Source organism: Mandrillus leucophaeus, unplaced genomic scaffold, assembly GCF_000951045.1.
Source record: "Mandrillus leucophaeus isolate KB7577 unplaced genomic scaffold, Mleu.le_1.0 Scaffold299, whole genome shotgun sequence".
NCBI lineage: Eukaryota > Metazoa > Chordata > Mammalia > Primates > Cercopithecidae > Mandrillus > Mandrillus leucophaeus.
The window spans coordinates 4058793-4084052 of NW_012103131.1; the positions used below are offsets into that span (position 1 = coordinate 4058793).

General features: G+C 44.7%; 1 protein-coding gene across 3 annotated transcripts in view; it reads right to left on the reverse strand.

Moving 5' to 3' along the window:
• The window catches only part of LOC105544154 (chromosome unknown open reading frame, human C10orf90), a 247403-nt gene that overhangs the window by 67603 nt on the left and 154540 nt on the right, over positions 1-25260 (reverse strand). Inside the window, exons 1-3 of one of the 3 annotated variants that reach the window (XM_011986444.1) lie at positions 20565-20757; positions 13197-13288; positions 4041-5169 (exon numbers count right to left, since the gene is read on the reverse strand). In XM_011986444.1, the coding sequence (XP_011841834.1) occupies positions 4041-5169; positions 13197-13288; positions 20565-20586 (1243 nt within the window). In that variant the 5' untranslated portion in view covers positions 20587-20757. Of the gene's footprint in view, positions 1-4040; positions 5170-13196; positions 13289-19389; positions 20126-20564; positions 20758-25260 lie in introns of those variants that run through there. The other 2 variants (XM_011986443.1, XM_011986442.1) reach the window with 2 other exon arrangements.

Genomic DNA, 25260 nt, shown 5'->3' on the forward strand with positions numbered 1-25260 from the left:
TTCACTAGTGATGCTAAACTCCACTGAGGACATCTCAGACCAATGCCACCAAAGCCTGTGCACTGACTGAAGGAGTTGCAACATGGGTCCACCATAGAACGTGAACGCAAAGAGGTGTGGACAGTGTATTCACTAATCTCTTCTTCGGTAGCATCTACCATCGTTGGAAGATTTTGCTCCCTCTACTTGGATATCTCAGAAATGGAGAAAAGCTTCAGATTTAAGCCACAGATGCACAATAAAATTGGCAGGAAGAAATGTGTCTAAGTCAATAGTGAGTCAGGCATGCACATCCAGTGAGTCAACATGGTATATTTCACAGACCACCACAAAGAACTGGATTTCAGGCTGAGGAGGATTTCTGAGCCAATACATTTTAACCGTATCAAATAATATGGCTTATTACATTTTTTCATAAATTAACGTGCAGTTCACTCTCCTAATAGTCTACCGCGGTAACTGGCAACCAAATACTAGTATTACTCCAGACGTTCACAAGCAGCAGCCTTCAGATACCACCTTTGATAGTGGCAGTGGAGGTGGGGCCTGCCACTGAGTCACCACCGTCTTAATTGCCCTGCCTGGGGCTGTCACTGAGAAGGGAACAGCAGGAGACCAGTACATAGCTCTAGCACCAACTGGCCACGTGGACTTGGGCAAATCATTTATTCTTCAAGCCTCATTTGTGTTGTCTGAAAAATAAGGATAATGATACTCTTTACAGATGGTTGAATGACTCAAAATAATGGATGCAGCCCAGGGCCTGGCGCCTAGGACTTCTACAACATATGTTGTGGTTATGAATAAGATGATGATGATGAAGATGATGATGGTGATGATGACAAGAATGGAGATTAAATTTTTTTATGATAGATGCGAAGATTTGTCCAATGCCCACCTACATGGTGCTATCTGAATGCTTACCAATAGTAGAGATGTAAAGACAAAATATACAGGGACCGAGGAGATGAGCAAAGAGAGAACCAATTCCTTAACCTTCAGCCCGAGACGAAAGCAGGTGCCCACACGTCTATTGGAATGCTATGTCTCAGTAGACACAGCTATTTGAATTGTATGATGTGCTTGTGTCTCATTTTTCCTAATCTTATCTTTTGGGTGCATATCCTGGAGGCTCAATCATGAATACAATTTGTAGAACTTTCTGTCCAATGACATAATGACTAGAACTAAAATTGCTTTGCCTCTGTTTGTAGAATCTCCCAGGCTGCACCCACCAAGCAGCTGAATGTCAGTAAGCCAGCCAACAGAAGATCCTGCTCATGAGGTATTTTGGAATCCTTCAGATAAAAAGAATCAGATTCAATAACTATGAAGTATGAAGACTGCTAATAGCATGTGTAACCACAGGAGGCTGTCAAGAATGTCTCAGATAGGATTCCAGTTCCACACAGGAAAATATAAACAGTTCCTCTGAGTTTTAATGAGCACTGCTGCAGTCTGAAAGCTCTTGCATTATGGCTAAAAGGTATTGTTGAAACTGAAGGTCAGCAAGCTCACCCTCCAAACGTCGTGCACATTGTGTGAGGACAGCCTGTGGTCATTAAAGTCAATAAGCTGTGCTGGTAAATTTCAGACCAGAATTCTACAGCATGGACAGATGTGCTTTCTTGTCACCTGAGAAGAAATAGAGTCCACTGGAAATTAGTTTCTGAGTGAGGGAGCACACAGCCAGGGGTACACGTGTAGGTGAGGGTGTGCATTTGTAGGCATCCGAGGCAAGTGCCCCACTGTGCACCCCAGGGCTCGGTGGCTTTGGACTTTGCGGCTGAAGGGCTCAGAATCACATGGAGCCTCTTTTCTTTGCAGAGTCCACTTTAGGCAAATAGAGCTGAAATTTTTTGAAGCTTGATAGGATCTCGAAAAACATCCAATCTAACCGCTGCTCTAGTTACCCAGATGAGGAGTTCAGAGAGTGTCACCCCTCCACATCCACTGAGCTAGAAATAACAGATCAGCAACTCTACAAAAAGGTGTTCCAAATGTGGTATATATACACCATGGACTACTACTCAGCCATTAGAAGGAATGAAATCATGTCTTATGCAGCAACTTGGTTAAAGCTGGAGGCTATTATTCTCAGTGAAGTAACATAGGAATGGAAAGCCAAAAACTGTATGTTCTCATAAGCGGCAGCTAAGCTACAAGTATGCAAAGGCATACAGAGTGATATGATGGGTTTAGAAACTCAGAAAAGAGAGGGCGAGAGGTGGGCCTAGGGATTTAAAAAAAACACATCAGGTGCAATATACACTACTTGGGTGACGGGTGCACTAAAATCTCAGAATTCACCACTGTATAATTCATCCATGTAACCAAAAACCACTTGTACCCCCAAAGCTACTGAAATTATTAAAAAGGTATTCAAGTCTCCCCTAGTCTCTGTGACTATCTCTTTCCTCAAATGGTAGAATGAAGCCTCATGGCTTAAAGCCACTCGCGAATCTCTGGGATATGTGCTTTTTCTGGGGAATGTTGGCCCATAGGATGTAGAATGAATTTACACTACTTGCCTAAGATAATCCCTTACAGGAGTAGTCATTTCACAAAATCACAATAAAAAATCTTCTCTGCACCACCAAAGCCAAAAAGTAAGTTGGGGGAAGTTTCCACACTCTTGTTGCCCTCCTCTGAGATGAGTGTTTGAGATCTGGCTCTTATTATTAGTGGAGAGCCTCTGGTGAAAAGTACTATAAATCCAAATTATTATTTCACACCATGAAACGTGGTTTAAAAAATGAGGATGTGCTTTAACTGGGGTAACACACAACAATGCAGTGGTATATTTCTGGAATCATCATCAATAAGGAAGATGAAGTGCTTAGCTTGAGCAATCTCTTTAAATACTAAAGTGGGATTTATCTTTGGAACACTGGTAGCTGCTTATGTTGTCCTTCTTGTAATAAGTCTGTAAGACATGCGTTTCAAAGATTTAATCAATCTGAAAGCCATATCAAAATTGCCTTAAAAATCTCTGAGCATTAAATATATATATACTTGTTAACATTAATTACATCATTTAACATTTCTATACACATTATAACTTTAAATGTTTTACAGTCATTTTTATTAACAAAGCTTTAATGAACCAAAGTTGTACTGTAAAATTATTATGCACATTCTGCATTTTCAATTGTATACTAATATCTTTAAATATCTTTTTCCAAATAGAAATTCAGTAATTCATAAACCAGAGCCTCTTGTAGAAAGTAAAAAGTTGAAAATCAGAAGTTTACACACAGAAAGAAAGAAATCTGGCCTCTTTCCTCCAAAAAAATGCCTGCTTTCCTCTTTTGATTTCCCAAGAAAGGTAAAGAGTTCTCAGGGCAGCCCACCTTGGGAATTCTGCCCGACCCTGGAAATGGCAGAAACAGCAACAAATCCTGGCCGAGATGCCCCAGAAGACACAACCAGGGGGACAGAAAATTGCTGCTGCTGCTACTATTTGGCACAGAGAATCCCTGACTTGCCTAATATAGAAAATGTCCTATAATTACTATACACGCACACACATACACATTCGCATGCACACATTCACACATACACACTCCATTATGAAGCTTTGCAGTCTAGCTTTTATATCAATGAGGCTAACTTGAAAAGCAAAAAGTACAGAAATCTGGACATTTCCAAATACACAGATGTTTGGCGAGAGAGATGAAACATCTGGGGGCGAATGGCATTTCATTCTTCTCACCCTCTTTTGGAAAGCAGTTTGGGCATGTTGCAAATTAACTTCCTTTGGAGGCTATCATTTCCTTCTCATTATATATGGTCTGGAACTATTGGGAACAAGAATTAGACAGAAGGCCTCTTACAATCTACAAAAGTGTCAACTAAAAAAATCTATCCAATCAGACATCAATGCTGAGCTATCAGTTGTCAACTATGAGCAGAGCAGATCACTGCAAGTCTACTGAGAAATGGCTCTTAGAGTAAGTTTTGTATAAGAAACTCACTCAACAGCACCTTGCTAGGACATTTACACAGGTCACCCTCCTGCAGATGCACACACCACTCACCTGCCCTGTAACTCCAGCCGGGAATGTGAATGGACAGTTGGTTGGCATGACCGCTGGCATGACAACGAGTTGCATGATCCTTTTCCCCTTTTCTTACAGTGACCTGGTTAGCTCCCACATTTGCCAATTCTGTGTTTTCCAATGGAAAAGAACCACTCCAAGGACATGCGCCGGTCCCTAAATGCACCCGCCCCAACGATGGGGTTTCCTTCAAGTGACTTTCTTGTAAACCTGGGTTCCAGCGCTGGCCTACGAGGTCCTGGTCTCTCTCCACCAGCTCCTGCTTCAGGGCTCCGCTTATTGGCTCCCTGTTCACTAGGCCATCTACTCCATCTGCTGTCAATCTGTGGGAACTACAACTGAGGTTGAGCGACAGGACGGATCTGTGCATTTTGGGGCTGGCAATTTGAGGTGGCTCAATGGGGACGGAGAGAGACTTGTCTACATAATAGATTGAATTTGGACACTGCTGAGACACCCTGAGGTGGACACAGGAACTGAACACCAGCGGGCTCTTTCCTGACAGTGGGGTGTCTGGAGAAAAACTGGTCCCTTTGTCATCCACATGAGTGACCCAGTACTTGCGTCTCTCACACAACCCTGTGTGGGCCTCGGGAACCTTCAGCCGCACCACGGAGCTGTTTCCGGAGAACTCTGTGCAGGCAAAAGATCTCTGATGCCGACCTGGATGGGTGCCATTGGCCAGAGCTGGGGGCGCCTGTAACAGTGTGTCCTCAGCCCTGCACTTGGGGCACAGAGAGTCCCCAACAGTCCCCCACAGCAGGGCACTGGCTGGGGGGCCCACGCGTCTGGCCGTGATGGTGATGGATGCAAACCCTCTGCGGGGACCCCCACAGGGGCTCTCCTCTTTGGGTGGCAGCTCTGTCTCAGGTCCTCGCTCATCTGACGGTGCTGGGATTCCTAATCTGCCCGGAAGTAACGCAAATGCCCTGTGAATGTTGACTCCGCTGCGATTAGCCAGAGATTGCTTGGTGTGATGTGCACGAGCCTGACCAATCGTACACGGCAGGGGCAAGGAGGTCCTGTTTTCTCTCGGCTTATTCTCATCAATCATCTGGGAGATGACTAAGGATGAAATCATTTTTGTGTTTTGTGATGCCAGGGTCTCCTGCAAATAGAAAAAGATTCCAATTATTCAAGCAGTCTGTTGAAACACAGACAGTAAACTCTCTTTCAAGGGCTACCAGGATGCTGGAGCCCCTGGTTCATAACACTCAGAAGTCTTGTCCAAGGCTTTTTACTGCACACCTGACGCTCAGAGATGTCAGGAAAGGCAGGAAAACTAGATGTTTATGACAAGTTACATGTTCTGGAAACATTGGCCTGAGTCATGAATTGGTTTTCTCTGCTGGGCATCTATTCTTAATTTATCTAATGATGTGTCAACGGGAATCATCTAATTCTGATAACCACCTCCACCAAGCCCAGGAGCCCCCAAATACAGGCTCGCATCCTCAATGGAGAGGAAAGACAGAATTCTGGAGGTGGGCTGGAATGTGGGGCCGCAGGTTCATGTGGGAGATAAGTCAGCACTCCTGAAAAGAAACAGCAGTGGTGGTTACCAGGAGGCCTCTCCCTACCTTGGTCCTTTGCAGTCCTCCACATTTGCCGGTTTAGACTCTAATTCAGTTGCTCCCTGCTGCTTGGCATCATGGAAGTCAAGGTCCAGAGAGCAAAACAATAGAAATCAAATGCCCAGACAGGCATGGTGGCTCACGCCTGTAATCTCAGCACTTTGGGAGGCCGAGGCAGGCAGATCACCTAAGGCTGGGAGTTTGAGACCAGCCTGACCAACATGGAAGAACCCCAACTCTACTAAAATACAAAATTAGCCGGGCGTGGTGGCACATGCCTGTAATCCCGGCTATTCAGGAGGCTGAGGCAGGAGAATTGCTTGAACCCGGGAGGCAGAAGTTGTGGTGAGCTGAGATTGCATCACTGCACTCCAGCCTGGGCAACAAGAGCGAAACTCTGCGAAACTCACACACACACACACATGAAAAAAAAAAAAAAATCAAATGCCCACGTTTGCCCAGACCAACACTATGGCAATCAGTTGATTTCACCTATCAGAATTGGGGGATGGGGACACTGGACCAAGGCACATGTAGCTTTGCTGCATTTCAATGATCGGTTGCATGAGTTTTTGTCCAATATTTTTAAATGACCAAGGTGTTTCATTTTTCCTAATCAGCAGATTGTCCTAATGGTAAATTGCTCATGTAAATTCCAAAAGAGTGTGCTATGATTTTTAACAAAGCATCTAACCAGGTCTGTACTCATTTGTTTCTATTATGGTTATGTATGAAGCACTACAAAATACAACATGGAAAATGGACTGCACCCCAGCACTTAGTGAAGGCTAACAGGGTCCTGGCCTCCGTTTAGACATTCATTACGGTACATGCTTACAATGAATCCTTGCATAGAACTGCACAGGATTTGGAATGATGTATGTATCCACTAAACTCCCACTGCTGGCAGATAATCTTTGCTTTGGGGGCCTGAGGGCATAACTGGATGCCCAACAATTGCCACAGCAGCTCCCAAATCCCAACATGCAGAGAATGGCCTGGGATGTTACAAGTACAGGTTCCCCAGGCCCCGAGACTGATTCTGTAGGTGGTGGGTGGCACCCAGGCATTTGCATTTCAACTGACATCCCGTGATTCTGATGTAGGTGATCTGGGTCGCATACTTTGAGAAACACAGACAAGTTGTGAGGCTGCTGGTCTTCTCAAGACAACACATTTTGGAGAGGAAGGGCCTGTGTATGTTGGAAGCAGGGTCTTTGCTCATTCCAAGAGGCGACAGCAAGCACAGTAGCATTTTTATTTTCTTCAGGGCAGGACTAATATTTGCTGACTCAAATAACTGCATGTTTCCCACTAGCTGGACATTTGGCATGGCAAGTCCACATGGCTGCAGGAGGGCCAGTGTCTGATCTTAGCTGCCTGAGGGGCTCTGTATCCTTAGAGTCAGGCATGAGAAGATGGTTGGCTTGTTTTGCATGACAATCTCCATCACATTATATGTGTTTTTTTTAAAAAAAAAGATACATGGGAAGTTGTACATTCAAAAGATACCCAGAGATGAGCAACAAAGAAGAAATAGACAGGAGAGTCCATTTAAAATTTACTTCATTTAAAAATAAATCAAAATATCCCTGGCTACTATTTTTCCAAAAAAAAATGGTCAATGCAGTAGCACCGAGTTATGAAAGGGGACATTCAGCTCTTTCTTTTAGCCCAACGGTTACCTCACACTTCCAGATCATATCATGCGTTGCTTCCCTGAGGCTAACTCCTGTCAGGTGGGGCTTCCTCTCTAATAGTTGTCAGCCCAGGGTTCATCAGTCACCTGGGAACTCATCCAAACCCCAATGCCCAGGCCTCATTCCCAGATAATTACATTGGAATTCCTGGGCAGGGAGGCCCAGGCATCAGTGCTCTTAGAGTTTCCAGTGACATTCCAGCCTGCAGCCCCAGCACTTCTGCGGCACCCTGAATCCTTTCCACTTGTACCACTTTTTATGGATGTAGTTTACATACAAGAAAACTGAAATGCACCTGGTGCCTATTTCACTTGGTACACAGTCCCCCCCATGTTAGTTAAATTTAGTTCTGATCATAATTGCTCTTGTGTACCCTACGAGGAGTGCAATCATACCCAGTAGGAACTCCTTTGACACTGCTCTTTGAAGGAAAAAAAAAAAAAGACCCACTTTGGAAACTGCAGTGCAGGTCTTATTTTACAGGACAATGTTTCCCAAAGTTTGTGCCAGGGACTGCCTGCATAGAAACCACCTAGAGTGAGTGAGTGAGAGACAGAGAGAGAGAGAGAGAGAGAGAGAGAGAGGGGGTGTGTGTGTGTGTGTGTGTGTGTGTGTGTGTGTGTGTGTGTTGGTGGGGAGGACATGTTAAAAATGTAGATTTCTAGACCTCTCCCTCCTTGGACCTAGGTTGCTCAGGATCTGTGGGGATAAAGCTTAGAATTTGTGTCTTTCACCAGCTCCCAGGTGATTCTTCTGCATGGATATGGTGGGAAGGATGCCAGCCTAGGACTCAGGCCAGCTGGGGTCTAGCGTGAGCCGGGACTCCCATACTGGCTACAGGACCTTGGACAGGGCCTTTGGCTGTCACAGCTGCTAAGCAAGGAGAAAACAGGGGTGATTCTTGGGGGGGTCCTCCAGGCTTCCCCGTACTGTGGTCTCCACTATCAAGAGAGTACCTATTCTTCAGGCTCAGGACACCATGACACCTGTGAGCTTGGCATCAACGAGGGGTGTGTTGCTGGGAATGAGTGAATGTCATCTCATCCTGGAACGACAGGAATGGGAAATATCTGACACTGGCTACACGTCTGGACTAAACCCTGAAGCCACAGTCAGAGCCCAGGGCCGTGCATACTGAGGGATGCCCCCAGGCTGTGCTGAGAGGCTGCAGGCCTGTACATCCCTCCAGAAGATCCTAGAGGCCCAGAGGACGGGATAAGGAATTAGCCACCGTTTCATTAAGTGGGGCCTGGCAAGTGTGACCGTGATTTTTTGACTCTATGAGATGTGAATGGATGAGGGAAGAGCAATCATGAACGGCATGAACTTGAACTTATTTCTGAAGCCCTGGAGTCACTCAGGATGTCAAGGTGACACTGCTCCTGAGGGACAAATACTGATGAATGCCCAGTTCCAAAGAAAAATCGATTTGCCCTCTCAAGATACCAATGTGTGATGTAATTCTCCGGTACTCTTCCCATGACCCGGCAGAAACGAGTGGATATCCGACATAATCCAACCTACAGAGGAGTGAGGGGTGTTCACATCAAAGCGATACCATATTTCAGTGGAATTTACAATGGAATGCATTTGAGTTTACCTGAATTACATAAACAGAAATGACTCATTGTATATCCAATACATTGAAATTTTGTTGATAGAAATGTAGAAGTCATGTAATTTTTTAGGTGCAATTCTATTATTCATAACATACAGTCACGGTCAAACTCTTTAACTGTGCATTCCATGTATTTATTTGTGCACCTACTATGTGCCAAGTGCTGCATTTTCCCAGTGTGTAGTCTCAGCTTTCACAAAAGTCCCCAAACAACAAACTGGGAGATATTGAAAAGGAAACACTGGATGACTCTTTGCTCTTTAATACACAGGACACTCTTGTTTGGGAAGTTCTGTGTATTAAACCCTACTCTCAGTGAGACCCATTAAATGATTGAAGATAAGTGAGTTTGCCAGGGCTACCATAGCACCAAAGTACCACACACTGCGTGACTTAAACAACTGAACTGCTTTTCTCAGTTCTAGGAGCTGGGAGTCTGAGATCAAGGTGTCACAGGGCTGGTTTCTTCTGAGGCCGCTCCTTGGCTTGTAGACGGCCATCTTCTTCCGGCATCTTCACATGGTCCTCCCTCTGTCCTCTGCCCCCATGTGTGGGTCCTAATCTTTTCTTCTTATAAGGACACCAGTCAGATTGGATTAGGACCCACTCTAATGACCTCACTTAACCTTAATCACTTCTTTGAAAGATGCTACCTCCCAACGCAGTCACATTCTGAGAAAGCAGAGGATAGGACTTCAACATATAAATTTAGTGGGGGTTGGGGGGACACGATTCAGCCTCTAACACATCATTTTGTGTTGCATTCCTCTTCTGGGTCTCGGAAACCAAGAAGGAGATGAGATGGGGGGTTATTTAATGTTCCTAAATCAGCCAACTACTTCTAAAACTGGGCAAATTTTCTCTAGAAAGTAATTACCTCCTTTATGCCAAATATCTCCTCAAATGAAGCTATTTCAGGGCGACATTCCATCCTCCTTTCTACTGGGTTAACTAAACATGTCTTTACAAAGAGATTCCGTTCATCTAAAATAAAATTCACTGACATCAGATTTGATTTAAAAGGGGGATGAAAATCATCTCATATTTACGGTAGAACGTCCATGTTGGAGAGAGGTCAGATGCGTGGCTGGGTTTTGTCTCGGTTTGGTGAACCATCCATTTCCTGACCAGCACCACACAACACATTTTTCACATTTTCTTTCCCAGAGATGCTGCTTTAAGATATTGATTTCTCTTAAATGTTTCAAAGATGATTTTGTAGTGCTGGTAACTGTTTTCACAGTTTCATGCTTTTACTGACTGTTTTTAACTTTGTATTTATGCCTTGAGGTATTTCTAAGAAAGGCGTAATTTCATAAATTGAAGCCAGAAAGAGTTAAGTAGCAGATGATCAGAGGAATCGGCTCTTAAGACACTGGAGTGACGATACCTCCATTCCTGTAGCAATTTATTTCTTCAAAGAATAAGCCTCTCCTCCCATCTCTACCTTGAAACCTGAATTTTTCCCCATTGCTGCTCTGCAACCTATGCTGGACTTGCCCGAAGATTCTTTGGCCGCAGCTTCCCACAGAAGACTCTGCAGTCCTCTCCGCATTTGCTGCAAACCTGCCTTCCTCCTTTGAGTTGATCTGGAGCCACGGTCACTGTCAGCCTAGGGGCATTTCATCCTGAATGGAAGCGCATTTTCCAATGTATGAGCTTGCTCAATTATGTAGCAACTGGGGAAGACAGTTTAAAGACAAATGGAAAAATCTGATCTTTTCTCACTCTGCATCATGAAACTTTTGCCTTTCCAGGCAGTTACTAAAAACAAAGAACTTAATGCAGTGTGACATAGAACACTGAAAAGCCAGAAAGAATCTATTTTTTCCCCAATTTTTAAATTGTGGTGAGACACACATAACATTTACTATCTTAGTCATTTTTAAGTGTACAACTTAGTGGTATTAAATGCATTCATAATGTTGTACAACCATCACCACTATCCATTTCAAGAGCTCTTTTCGTCTTGTAAAACTGAAACTCTATACCCAGTAAACACTCACTTCCCAGTCCCTTTTCTCCATTCCCTCACAATCACCAAGAATCACTGTTTTTTTTTTTTTTAAAGGGGAGTGGGTAAGTAAATCATGACTGTACAACTGTATCTTATATTCTGCAGAAATTAAAAATACAAATTACAAATAATTTAAATGACATAGGAATTGCTTATGATGGGATATTATAAGAGAATAATACAAGAGAGCTACAAAAGTTAAATTACATCACAGTCTTATGTTAAAATGCATGGGGAAAATAGAGGAAAATGTGCAGATAAATATTTTCTTATTTGTTTCCATATTTTCCTATTTCTGCATGGGGTTGCTCTTACTTTTATTAAGAGGAAAATTTTAAAAAAATTTTTTAAGGAAGAGAACTCTGTTCTATATTTACTCCTTTTAAGTAATCATGTGGCAGAAAAGGTGACTTCCTATCATTGCTACAGCTTGAATGCATTTTGGAAGGGAAAATGATCAATCTTGTGGGGGCCCTGGAGGAGAGGCGGAGACTTACGGCAGCCACAGTCGCAGGGCAGCAGGGCAGTCCCTGGCATGTTTCATCATCTTATGGCAGCCTTCTAGCACACGCCCAGGGGCGAGCTCTAAACATTCCAAGTTAGGAGGAAAATTTGAGTCACCTACTGACCAAATTAGATGATCCAGATGATGCCAGAGCAGGTGGTCAGAAGGTATAATTTCCAGAGTTATTGAACTCAGTCACAGATAATGACCAAGCATGAGATCGAAAGGGGAGAGAGAGAGAGAAAGAGAGAAGTCTCTGTGTGTGTGTGTGTGTGTGTGTGTGTGTCTGTGTGTGTGTGTGTGTGTGTTACAGGGATGCAGCCACATAGCCACAAACATGGACACCAACATTAGTGACTAAATGATTAATTTGTAACATCAATAGGAGAATGCTGAAATTTGCCAGCTCAATGTGAAAAACAGGTGACAAAGATCCTTAGTTGATATCTGTCTTAAAAAAAAGTAGCAGTGGAGCTCAGTGGGATTGCCCCCACGCCCTTCCCTGACTCGATCTCTCTCCTCCTAACTGGCATCTCCACCTAAGGACGGCTCTCAGTGATCCACTGCTCTTTCCACCCATTTTCCTCCCCAAACCCAGGGCTCTGACTCCTGCTCTGAGGGAGCAAATTAATTACAGCCATGCATCTTTACATCTGGAGACAGTGAGCTTGGTGCTTTCACATAGAAAGGGCTTTAAATATTGATGAGTAAATCTCAGGACCCCAAATAACTTCCTTTCTCCATCTTGTGGGATTTCAAGTCCCAAGTCTCTGAAGGAAATGTTGAGCTTTATTAAATACAGAGCTAAATCAAAGTAACACCTAACACAAGCATTTTGGGTAAAAAAATATTTAACAGATATCTTTGTTACTTTAATCTGTTATGAGAAAGTGATTCTTATAATTTCACTCTCTCTTAGAACCACAAAAATTGGTGGCAGAATCTCCATTTGTGACAGATAGCAGAAGCCTTGTAAACTGTAACATCTTGGACAGTTTTTTAAGGTGAGAAAGTCCATACTGTAAATCTTGTTAACTCAAAAGAGACTTCCACCACGACAGTCCTTTAGACCAAGCTCAGAACAAAAACTCCAGAGCCAGGCAGATTATACGAGCTGTGAGATTTGGGGCAAGTCACCTACTGAAGCTATAGTTTTCTCATTTTTAGGTATTAATATAAGAGCAGTACCTGTCTCATGGGGCTATGGGAAGAATTAACTGAATCAGTCGATTAGTCAGAGCCTGGTATATGATACATTGACAATATTAACCACTGTGCACCAAGCTTTTTTGTTCCCTACAATCTGAAATATTTCGTTTTATAAATATGACCTCTGATTTTCTTCCCTGTTCAGACCACTGACACTTTTTGCAGTTCTAACAACCTATACCAGCTTGTTAGATTTCAGAGTATCTCTTTCGCATCTTCAAAACGCTGTATGGCATCATTCTCCCTCTCTTTCTATCTCTCTCTCCAGCAGATAAATTTTAGTTTAAAATTGAGAGCAATTGCCGTATTCTAAGATGCTGCAAGCTTACAAATTGTTGCTGAAGATGATAAAAGAATAATTACATCTATAGCGTGGTTAGATTGTTTGCCACATTAATTCAATTTTTGACTAAATAAAATAAAACGCAATCACATCACAAGTAGGCCAGTGATTATGTTTTATAGATGGGTGCATTTTGCTGACTATTCTAGAAGTTAGAAATGTATGTTACCTTGGTGAAGTCAGATTTCCCCTCTGTGACATCAGACTGGAGATTTTTAAGGGCAATTTGATCGCTTGTACTGTGGTAGTTGTCCCGTAATCCTAGGCAAAAGGAGATAATATTGCTACTTTTTAGTAGATAAAAGGATAAAATGGAATATATAACTCTATTGTAAAATTTAATGTCACCTACTCACATATTCTATCAGCCAATAGTAAATCCAGGATAGTCTAACCATGACAAAACCTTGTACATTTCTCTTATTCCATCCCGTCCATTTAACCTCTCTGGGTTCGTTATTAGTTTATTCAGCTGCGAGATTTCTTCCATACGATCGTTTGTGTTCTTTAGACTCAGTCACAATTACACAATTTTAGGCCTATCATATTCACCAGCGTCCCAAGTTTATACTCAGCAGAAGAGAGATTCACATCTATAGATTTCCCAACATCACTAGAGCTAAGAATGAGTGAAATACAAAACTGACCTTCATTCAGCCTCTTAATGCAACCATTATTGGAGGGGTCATGGATGACTCAGAAACTGATACGAACACTGTTTTAGACCCTCTGAGGATAATTTAGTGATCATATCATGAGACACTCTACGTAAAATCCCCCACATGTGCCTCTCTGTGACTGTCTGCCACAAAGATAGCTAAGAATATTGTCAGGTCCAGCTGGACGGAGCAGCAGACTGGAGGAGCGGGATTCTAGTCCTGGATCCCCCAAGCACTGGCTTAATAACAGTGGACATATCTATGGATCTACTCTGCCTGAATTCCTCATCCACCAAACCTGCACTGAGTGCCTCACGGAGTCCTGGGCAGAAGCTTTCTCTCAGATGCAAGTCAGCAGTACTACAAAGTCTACCCAGGGCTTACACCGCCTTACGCTACAGACCCTCAGCAGCCGCAGTCCCCCGAGTCTCTAAAAGTCACCTTTGTCAGGTCGCTAATGTAGAAACATGAACCAAACACAGGGAGATGGTATGAGTGTGGAAGTGGGAAGCAAGCCCAGGAAGAGGCCCATTTTCTGCAGCCCAGGGTAAGCACTGTACCTCTGCACTGGAAATGCTCTAGGGAAGGTGATTTTATAAGGGGCTGTAATAAATGGCTCCCCAGCTGCTAGTGCAGGTGATGAGAAAGAAGAGATTTATGAAAGCAGCTCCCTAAACTAGAGTCCTGCCTTTATCAACTCATCAAAAAGGTTTATGAACATTTTAGATATACAGTCACGCACTGCATGACAACCTTTCAGTCAGTGAAGGACTGCATATATGACAGTGGTCCAATAAGATTATAATGGAGCTGAAAAATTCCTATCACCTACTGACACTGTAGCCATCAGAACATTGTAGTATAATTGTTTGTTTAAATAAAAGTAGTGTAGCCTAAGTGTGCAATGCTCGTAGTCTACAGTAGTAGACAATACTGTCCTAGGCCTCCCCATTCACTCACCACTCACTCACTCACTCGCTCATCCAGACCAACTTCCAGTCCTGCAAGCTCCATTCACGGGAGTTGTCCTATACAGGTAGCCCATTTTCTACCTTTTAGCCTGTATTTTTACTGTATCCTGTTTATGTTCAGATATGTTTAGATATACAAACGCTTACCACTGTGTTACAATTGCCTACAGTATTCAGCACAGTCGCACACTATACACATTTCTAGTCTGGGAACAATAGGCCATACCATACAGCCTAGGTGCGTAGGAGGCTATACCATCTAGGTTTGTACATTCTACAAGGTTCGTACACCAACAAAATCCCCCAACCACATTTCTCAGAACATATCCCCATCCTGAAGCACTGCATGGCTGTAACTTAAAGAGTTTTATGAGGAAAATAATGTGCTCTAATATTTTCAAGTTTGGCAGATTTGCAGAAGGGTCAGGACACAGCTCGAGGGAATTTCAAGGGCCACCATTGACCTGTCGAGAGCCTGGCTGTGTCTCATCTTGTCCTTGGGTAACAGTGAGCACCATCAGCTCTAATTCAGATGTGGGGCTGTGCCTCCATCTATGACTGCTATTGAGTGACAGAGACAGTTATCCAAGATGATGTGCACAGATTACTTTTTGTGAAGCACAAATATAAGAGCTGAAAGGTCTTTTGGATTCCTGTGCAGAGCTGATGCATCATGATGAACTGACAATAAAGCTGATGAAGACAGAAATCCTGCTCTGGTCATGTGGCATCGCATGTGGTTAAGAACTTTGGAGTCAGCACAGGCTGAGGCTAGACAGGTCTGGGCCTGCAGGTTTGGCCCCAGGCCGACCTACAGTGGATGGGCTGTATACCCTCTCTGAATTTCTTCTTTCATAAAATGCATGCAATAACACCTCCTGCAAAAATGCTGCCTTGCCATCAGTGCACTGAGGATACTGAATGGAAAGCATTTGGGCAGAGTGGGGTGTGGAGTTAATGTTTTATAAATGACACCAGTTATGATTGGCAATGAGCAGGATCAAGGCAGCCCTCCCCAAGACCCAACTGGTCGCTATCACTGTGGCATCAGTGGTCAGGAAGTCGCTGGAATCACACCACAGAGTCCCAGCACCTGAATCCCAGATCTGGTTACTAGTGTGGCTTTGAGCAAGTTACTCAGCATCCTTTGGTTCCTCACCATGAGATGAAGACAATAAGGGTATCTGCTTCAGAGGGTTACTATAAGCAATTAAATGACATAACTACCCTTAGTGCAACGTTCAGAACATAACAACATGCAGCAAACACTAGCTTTGGGGAGATGCCTTGTCTCCAGCAGGGAGGCGGAGGAACTGCCATGATCAGATACACAAAGGCTGGGCACGAGCTGCCTGCGGTTGCTATGACAATTGACCACAAATTCAGGGCCTACACAACACCAATGTGGTATTCTCCAGTTCTAGATGTCAGAAGTCCAACCTGGCCTCACTGGGCTAAAATCAAGGTGGTGGCAGGGCTAGGTTCCTTTCTGAAAGCTCTGGGGGAGGATTCTTTTCCTTGCCTTTTTCAGCTTGTAGAGGCTACCTTGGCTCACAGCCCTGCATCGCTCAAACTTCTGCCTCCAATATCACATCTCCTTATCTGACTCTGACCCTTCTTCCTCCCTCTTGTAAAGACCCTTGGATTAGATTGAGCCCACCTGGAAATTCCAGGCTACCCTCTCCATCTCCAGGTTATTAACTAAATCTCATTTGCCAAGTTTATAAGTTTCAGGGATTAAGACATGAACATCTTTGTGGGAGGGGGGACATTATTCTGCCCACTACAGACTAGTTGGGGAGATGGAGGCAGATGTATTGGATGTATGTAGGGCCTTTAAAATAATGAATATAAAGTCTATATAGCAACATGAGAAAGTGCTTACAATGCTATGTTTATCAAAAGAAGGAAAAAGCCTGTGAACCACATGACTGCAACATTTAAAAAGTGTGTGTAGACATATGAAAAAATAGTAAAGTTGTAACCGCATCAAGAAAGTGCCCTGGTTAAAGAAACGGGCAGGGGGTGTACAGGCCCTGAACACAGCAGCATACACTCCAAACAGGGCTTTGTCTCTAACTAAACTTCATTGATTCCCATGCCCCATTTGTGAAATTAGAATATGCGGTGGAGACTGTCTGAGTCCTGCCCTTTGCTGGGGAACTGCCACATACCTCAGCTGTTGGGAGAGTGACTGACAATGGCTCATAGCTTCGCTCTGAGAATGACCCTCCATGTTGAAGCACAGCCCAGGATGACTCTTAGGAATACAAAGGTTGGGGCCAGGCGCAGATGGCTCACTCCTGTAATCCCAGCACTTTGGGAGGCTGAGGCAGGTGGATCATAAGGTCAAGAGATTGAGACCCTCCTGGCCAACATGGTGAAATCCCATCTCTACCACAAAAATTAGCTGGGCGTGATGGTGCACACCAGTAGTCCCAGCAACTCGGGAGGCTGAAGCAGGAGAATTGCTTGAACCCACGAGGTGGAGATTGCAGTGAGCTGAGATCATGTCATTGCACTCCAGCCTGGCAACAGAGTGACACTCCCTCTCAAAAAAAAAAAAAGGAGTACAAAGGTCAGGACAGCTCTGCCTTTTATGCTCCAGAGCAAAAACCAAAGGCCTGACTTCACCTGACATCCTTGTTTGGCTCTTCCCCCTTCCTTATCAGGTTTCCTTCACTCTTCTGTGGTTCTTATCCTGAAGAACAGCCCAACCCCACTGCCCTCAGGCTCTGCCCCTCAGAAACCTTACCCGAGACAGGGTCCTCCCTGTATTGCTGCTCAACAGCGAGGGCTCCCAAAATGTGGTCCCCAGACCAGCAGCATCCACACGATGGGGGCACTTGTTAGAAATTCACATTCTTGTGTCTCACCTACTGCCCTGCAGACCTAGCAAATGAGGAGTTTTGAGGAGGTTCAGCCCTATGCTTTAGCAAGCATTCCCGGACATTTGGCACAGCCCACATCCAGGAGTGCTTGTTGATCTAAGACAACTAAAGACATCTTTTACAGATGGTGAGTCTGAAGCCCCAGAAGAGAATCTAATACTTTGATTCGAAAACCACTCCATGACTTTTAGAAAAATCACACCTAGTCTGTGGGCATGGAAATCTCAATGAGGCTTTTCATCAATGGTTTCACTTCAAACAAAACTGTCATAGAAAAAAAAAAAAAAAGTCATGAGAGCCAGCATGCTCTTATTTTGAAAGTAATTAAAAACCAGCCCAATTAGCTCCCCCAAAGTTATTGCTGGTTTATGACTCACTTGTGTTTGCTACCCAGGACGCGGGCCCTCTGTACCCAGGGAATGTGTGTGTTCACGAGTAGGTGTCAAGAGCTCTTCTCTCCTAAGATGATTGGAAGGATTGCATCCGCTGCTATCTCCATCAGCCTGAACCACACATCCAAAACCATTACCCACTTTGAGCACCTTCCCAGAGGCTACAACCACCATGAATGAACATACCACAAGGCCCTGAGTCAAGCACTTGAGAATCCCGGTTTCCTGCCTGGAGGGTGGTGTGTGTTTCAGCAACGGAATTCCACTGAGCAGGAATGTAGGCAGTGCTCAGGGCGTGTGGGGCCCTGAGCTGAGAGATAAAGGTATGCTCTCTTTTTCCAGCAACTCTAAGAGAAAGTCATGGCTTTGCTATCCCTGGCCTTAATAAGCCACAGACAGAGCCCTTCCAGCAAAGGGAACCAGGAAAAGTTGGTGGGAGGGAGGAGACACTTGACATGGCCTTGTCAGATGGGGTTGGGTTTAGACACAGGTGAACGGAGTGGAGAGGGATCGTGGCACAGCCCAAGCCACAGTCAAACGGAAAGGCAGGAATGGCTTAAGATAAAGTATAAAAGCAGAAAAATCTAGCTTATTTGGAGAATAGCAAGTAGAATATTGGGTGAATCATAGAATATGGTTAAAAATTGTGTCCAATTCCAATCTGTTGCCCAATACTTCTTGGCTTGTCTCTACAAAAGTAGCAGACAAGCACCATCACATATTGCCTCGTGAATTGATCCACCCAAGAAATGTGCAAATGGCAAATGCCCAGAGGCCTTCAGTCTGTTTAATAATTACACTTACTCTCCTACCTACATCATTAGCGTCAGAGGCAGGGAAGGGACACTCAAATTCTTACTTCTTGGGTTTTTACATGCTTTCTCTTATTTCTAGTCTTATGGAAGTCAAGGTTTATTCTGAATTTTCACCATCCTTTTAACAATACTCCTTGTTAATATTTTAAAACAGATGTTTCTCTGAGAGAACCACTTTTCAGCTTTAAATTCAGCTAATCATCTCGGTGTGATTCGATGCTATTGACTACCCAGTTTCTCCGGGAAGTCTTCCTGTCTTCGACTTCTCGTCTCGTCTTTTTCCTCTTGGCTACTGTATCTTACTTTCTTTTGGGGGTTCTCTCGACATTCCTCTGTCCTGCCTTTGTGCCCTCTTCGCAAACCTGAGGGACCAATCCAGCCAAGGAGAGGCCAGATCCCCTCCGTGAGCACCGCCTCAGAGCCAGCTGCCTCCAAGTCGCCTCAAACAGCTTTTGCAAAAGGAAACCAACCAGGCCCCTTCATGGTTCTCCATCCCTTCTTCCTCCTATGTCATCGCCTTGGCCAGTGGCCAAGCAAACACCAAAGGCCTGACTTCATCTGAGGCAACATCCTCCTCACCCTCCCGCTGTCCTCACTGGAAACAGAGGCGCCCACTCCGCACCCTCCTCCTCACCTCCAACATCCAACTGAAAGCCAAGGCCAAGGCCGTTTGCTCCTGAGAGAAAGGCTGTGTTCCATTGCATCAGTTCACCTCCCTGCCCTGCTGGTGTCAGCAAGGTCACAATCAAGCTGGTGACCCCACCAGCCTTATCTCCCAGCTGGTCCTGCCAAATCTTCTTGACATTGCCAGTGTGTGACTGTGAAGGCCACATGGTCCTTCGAAAACTCAAATGCAAGGGACGTGTTTCTCCCCAAGAAAAGGCACAAAATCGAAGCACACATGTAGAGGGACCCTGGGAGTTCAAGGAGCTCAGGTTAGAAATCCTTAAACCCAGTCTGCTTCCCACAGGTGGCTGGCTTGATGACCGCGAGTGCTGCCTTCACCTTTGCCCCCACCGGGCTAACTCCTAACTCCTCACCGGTGACATGGCTCAAGATTGCTTCTCTTAGAAGGACGTCCCGATCCGCCGCTACATGGCCCCCAAGCTGGACTGGAGCCTGCATTCGTCCCCAGGACTTCCGTGAAAAGTGACTGCAAAGGGAACAGCTGGATACAACAGGGATTTACTGTCTCCCAGTTCTGGAGGCCAGAAATCCAGGTGTCAGGACCGTGTTCCCTCTGAAGGCCCTAGGGGAGGACCCTTCCTTGCCCTTCCCAGTGTCCCATGGTCGCTGGCATCCTCTGTGTCCCTTGGCTTGGGACAGCCCCTCCCTAATCTCTGCCTCCACCTGTACATGGCCATCTTCCCTGGTTGTGCGTCCAAAACTCTCTCCTTTATAAAGACACCAGTCATTGGATGTAAGGCCCACCCTACTCCAGCGTGACCTCATCTTAACTCCGTGACGTCTGCCAAGGTCCTTATCCAAATGGCCCTTATCCCAATAAGGTCACATTCACAGGTATCAGGGGTTAGACCTGGAACATATCCTTTTCAGAACACTATTCAGCCAGCCCACACCAGCACCCCCGACAGGCGCTACCGTGCATCCTTTTCATGCTGTTGTGTAATGATCTGTTCCTGAGTATCTCCCCAAGTTAGCCCAGGTCTTTAGAGATACCTGGTTCCTCTCCTTTCCCCTGGGGCCTCACACAGTACTGGGCCCAGAAGACACTCAGTGTGGACAGAATGAACAGATTACTTTATATTTTAATAAGGGTTATATCTGTGGGAATGAATTAGAACGTACCTTCTCCAGACAGTTTGAGCATATTCTACTGAGGTTTCAAAGCCATTTTACTCAGTCTCAAAGGTCTTTTAATGACAAGGATGCATTTGGCTAAATGAAAGAAAAAAATGGCCACAGTTTACCTCTGTAACTAGGCTCAGAATGAGTCAGGCTTCCACCTTCCAGCCTCGGCCAAAGAACCTCAAAGCTCTATGTGTGATGAAGTCACCGGAATGTTTACAGGGCAACCGTGGGAGGGGGCATACAAGCCCACCTTGTGACATTTCTTGTTAGCACCAATCATCTCTTTGATGTTAACATCTGAGGCTTCTTTGACGAGTAAAACAAGTTTGCATGAGAGTTATTTAAAAGTTTTCTTAGTATTAAAATATATCCAGATAACATCACACTGGTGATTAGTCTACTTGTTACCAATTTTTTTTACAAACGGTTTATATAGAAAATTGAGCAATATAAAAATTTACCATGCAAGCTCTTATAAGAATGATTGGTTTTCAATCTAATGAAATATCTGACACTAAATTATAATGAGCATTGTTTTATAATTTATACCCAACCAAATTTGAGGTAGCTTATAGTTAATAATGCAGTTTAAAAACAGTAAAACAAACTGATTTTTTTAAAAAAGAAAAAAAAAAAAAGCACATAATGAGCTGGAGAAGTCACTGAATCAAACTCAAAAACCTGGGCTAAAGATGGCACTGGCAGCTGGGTGCAGTGGCTCACACCTGTAATCCCAGCACTTTGTGGAGGCTGAGGTGGGCAGATCACCTAAGGCCAGAAGTTCGAGACCAGCCTGACCAACATGGAGAAACCCCATTTCTACTAAAAGTACAAAATTAGTCAGGCATGGTGACGCATGCCTGTAATCCCAGCTACTTGGGAGGCTGAGACAGGAGAATTGCTTGAACCCGGGAGGCGGAGGTTGCGGTGAGCCAAGATCGTGCCATTGCACTCCGGCCTGGGCAACAAGAGCAAAACTCCATTTCAAAAACAAACAAAAAGAAAAAGAGAGACAGCACTGGCACAGACGAATCACAACGACAGGGTGAGTTCCCCACTGCCGAAGTAAAGGGGAAATGTGAGAAATTGCATAACTTATTGCCTTTCCAATGAAATACACCATTTTATAAGGCGAGCAGTTTTTATTTCCTGGGATAAAGCCTGGGTCATTATATAAATGCACAGTGGCTTTGTAAGCCGTTTCACGAACACAAGACAAATGGAAATTTCACTGGATAATCCCAAGCCCCTTGCGTCTGGTCAGGGTCTCCGTCACATCATAATGGCTAAAACGCATTGCACATTTATCGTGAGCCACACACCTGCTAAACACTGGTCAGGTGTTATCTCCTTTAATGGAAGAAATGACCTTGTGGGGAGGGCACTATGACTACTCATTTTACAGATGAGGAAGTTGAGCTCCATTTATGTCTCTTACTAGGTGTCACCCCTCCCGTAAGACTAAAGCTGCGAGTTTGCAATATGAATAATCACTGTACATGATTAGGAGAAGGCAAAAGTAGAGCTGCTTGAGTTTTGACGCCTGGTCCAGGTTGACGCTTGGTGCCACCACATTTTAACGCTGTCTAACCTTGGATGAGCCACATAACCTCCTTGCCTCTGTTTGTTCCTCTGTAAGAGAGAGGCTGGCATAGGCTTTGTTGGGCTGGGAATCATTAAATGAGGCAAATAAAGGTTTTCATGGGCTCAGCGCAGTGCTGTCACAGAACGGGCCCTCAAAAAACAATGTGTTATTAGCCACAGTTTTACACATAATTTTCATCTCTCTCAGAAAATTATGGGTTATAATGAAGACATTGTAAAATCCTATTCTGCTGAATTTTGTAGTCACTTGGGCTCTAGCTGAATCTGAGACCCGTGGAGTGTGAAGCACGGTCCTCTGGCCCGTGGCAGCCAGGGTGGGGTGTTCCAGCTTCGCTTTCCCTGTGGCTGGAGTGTGGGTATCTCCTGGTGACAGAGCAGGAGCACCAGCCTCAAGGATGATGATGACAACCAAATACAACAATGCACGTGAAAGCACCCCGCTCATGGGTACCACATCGATGTGATCAAGCCAGTATCTCAGAGCCGCAAACATTTACGGACAAAATAGCATGTTTGAGGGCCTGAGTTGGGTCCTGAGATAGCAACGATGCAGAGAACATAGGAATCCCTGCCTTGGAAGAACTCACAGTCTAATGGGGAGATGACACACATAAAGAGATATTTTTCCATGCAATGTGGATCTGACCATTTTCTTTTCTCTCATGAGTTGTCTCGTGTTTTGATACTCATGGTAAAATACACATAAAATGTACCATGTTCATTATTTCTAAGTGTGCAGTGGTATTAAGTACTTTCCTAACATGCAAGAGTTACCATCATCCATCTCCAGAACTCTTTAACCTGCAAAATGGAAACTCTCTCCCCATTAAACACTAACTCCCCCTTCCCACCTTCCCCCAGCCCTTAACAACCACTGTTCTACTGTCTATTCCTACAGATTTGCCTACTCTAGGAACCTTATACAAATGCAATTATACAGTATTGGCCTTTGTGTGGCTTATTTCACTTAGCATGTCTTCAAGGTTCATCCGTGTTGTAGCATGTGTCAGAATTTCCTTCCTTTTTAAGGATAAATGATATGCTATTGAATGTATAGCCTACAATGTCCATATCCCTACATCTGTCAGTGGACACTAGTCGCCACTTAGCTATTGCAAATAATGCTGCAATGAACACGGTTGTACAAACGTGTATCCAAGTCCCTGATTTCAATTCCTTCTTAAGAATTGTATTTTGCCTTTCATTCTATAGTTCTTGATCTTATTCTATAATATTTTCTTAGCACAAACTAGTTCTTGTTTTGAGCGGTAGGTGGCGGTGGCAAGGAGATAGATCTATGGATAGATAAATTTGGTAGTAATCTTAAAACCATCTTTAAAAACATTCCTTCCTCCCTTCATGACCACATGAGCAGAGGGAGCAGGATATAAGAATGAGGGTCTTGTTTTCAGACCTCGATGGACATAAGCAGTTAGACACAGGTGGTCTCTGTTGTGTAACTCAAACACCTTCAATGTGGACATCAATGTGACAGGAAGAGGAGGCACTCTCCTCTCAGAAAGATTCCAGAGCTGGGAGGCAGCCCAGGTCAGGGAGAGCTGAGACCTGGGTAGCAGGGACAGGAATTCTGTTGGGAAGACCAGGAAATGCACAGCCTCACCTAAGCAGAGAGTCAGGGCTTAGGCACCAAGAATGCACTGGGAGAAGTTGAAAGATGACAAGTTAGTCCCCATTCGGGGAGCCTTAGTAGGACACAGCATGATATGCTGAGAAGAGTCCAGACAGCGAGGACACTAGGCTCCAGATCCCACCTGGCCACTCAGCCATGTCAGCCCCTCCTCTGGACTCAGCTTCCTCATCTGCAAGGCAAGGAGTGCACGGACCTGTATGACCCCTAGGGTGCCATCTAGCTCTGCCATGAGGGCTTCTCCTACAAGAGCTGGGGGCCATTGAGAGACAGTGCATGTGAGGGGGAGGCAGTCTCCATTAGCTTGCTTCTCTCATTAAGTGGAAAACGCCATCATTTTCATCACTATGTACTCCCTCCTTTGTCAAGCTCACTGAACAAGAATCGTTATTACATAGTATTGAAAGTCACGGTGTGGTTTGATTTCAGAGGAGACCGTTTCTGCCCTTGCAGGTGGGTGGCAGAAAATTGGGATGCTTCTGTGGACAACAGTGGCCAGAAAGAGACACCACCCCCAACTGCCACCCCAACTGCCACCCCAGCTTCCCCCTAAGAGAGATCCATGCTACAACAGGGTCCCAATTACCAGACTCATTAGCCAGGCGACTTTCTGTAGGATGAGCAAGGATGAATTATTTGCTTTTAGTTCAGGACTGGTGAACAAGCAACTCACCAGGAAGAAAAATGGGACGTCTTTGAAACTTCCTGCAAAAGAGGACCTGGAGGCACCTTCAGCCCACTGCAAAGCCACACACTTCAGTGAGACCAAAGAACTTGTCGGCTCAGGTTCTTTCGTTAACAGACAGATTCATTATGTAAACAAGACACAAAAATATTTTCCTCAGATGTCGGGATGGGTTTCCTCTCCTTCCCCAGCAGCAACGTGACTCTTGTTTGTGGGACTGTGGGGCTTCTTGTTTCTCATCTGCTCGGCTGAATTGGCTGGAGCAGAATGTCTGGAGCCCGGAGCTGGAACCCGCAGAAATGATCACAGGCTCCGCTGTGAGCTGGACAAACGAGGTTGGGGCAGCATCTGAAAGCCCAAGTCATAAATCTCTCATTATAAGAGCCATTAGCCACACACTGCACACCAGGGGTCTGGAGAGCCACTGTCACTGGACCCTGTCCGAGAGCCCAGCATCAAAGGAAAAACCCAGGCTCAAGATGCTCACACCACTGCCATTATCCTGTGTCCCCACTTAGAAAACCAAAGTGGCCTCGCTACAGAACTCTCCAGTGGCTTATCAGCAACGCTAGACAATTAGAACAAGGTTGTTCTTCTCCCGGGGGTGGGTTTTGTTTCGAGTTCTTTGGCTCTTTGTTTTTGCTGTTGCTGTTTAATGGAGCGAGGAGCCCTGCACTCCCTGTGTTATTCCCTGCTGTATAGCAGACCTTCAATTCAGGCAAGAACAGGGAAACTGTCCTCTTAAATGGGTAGGC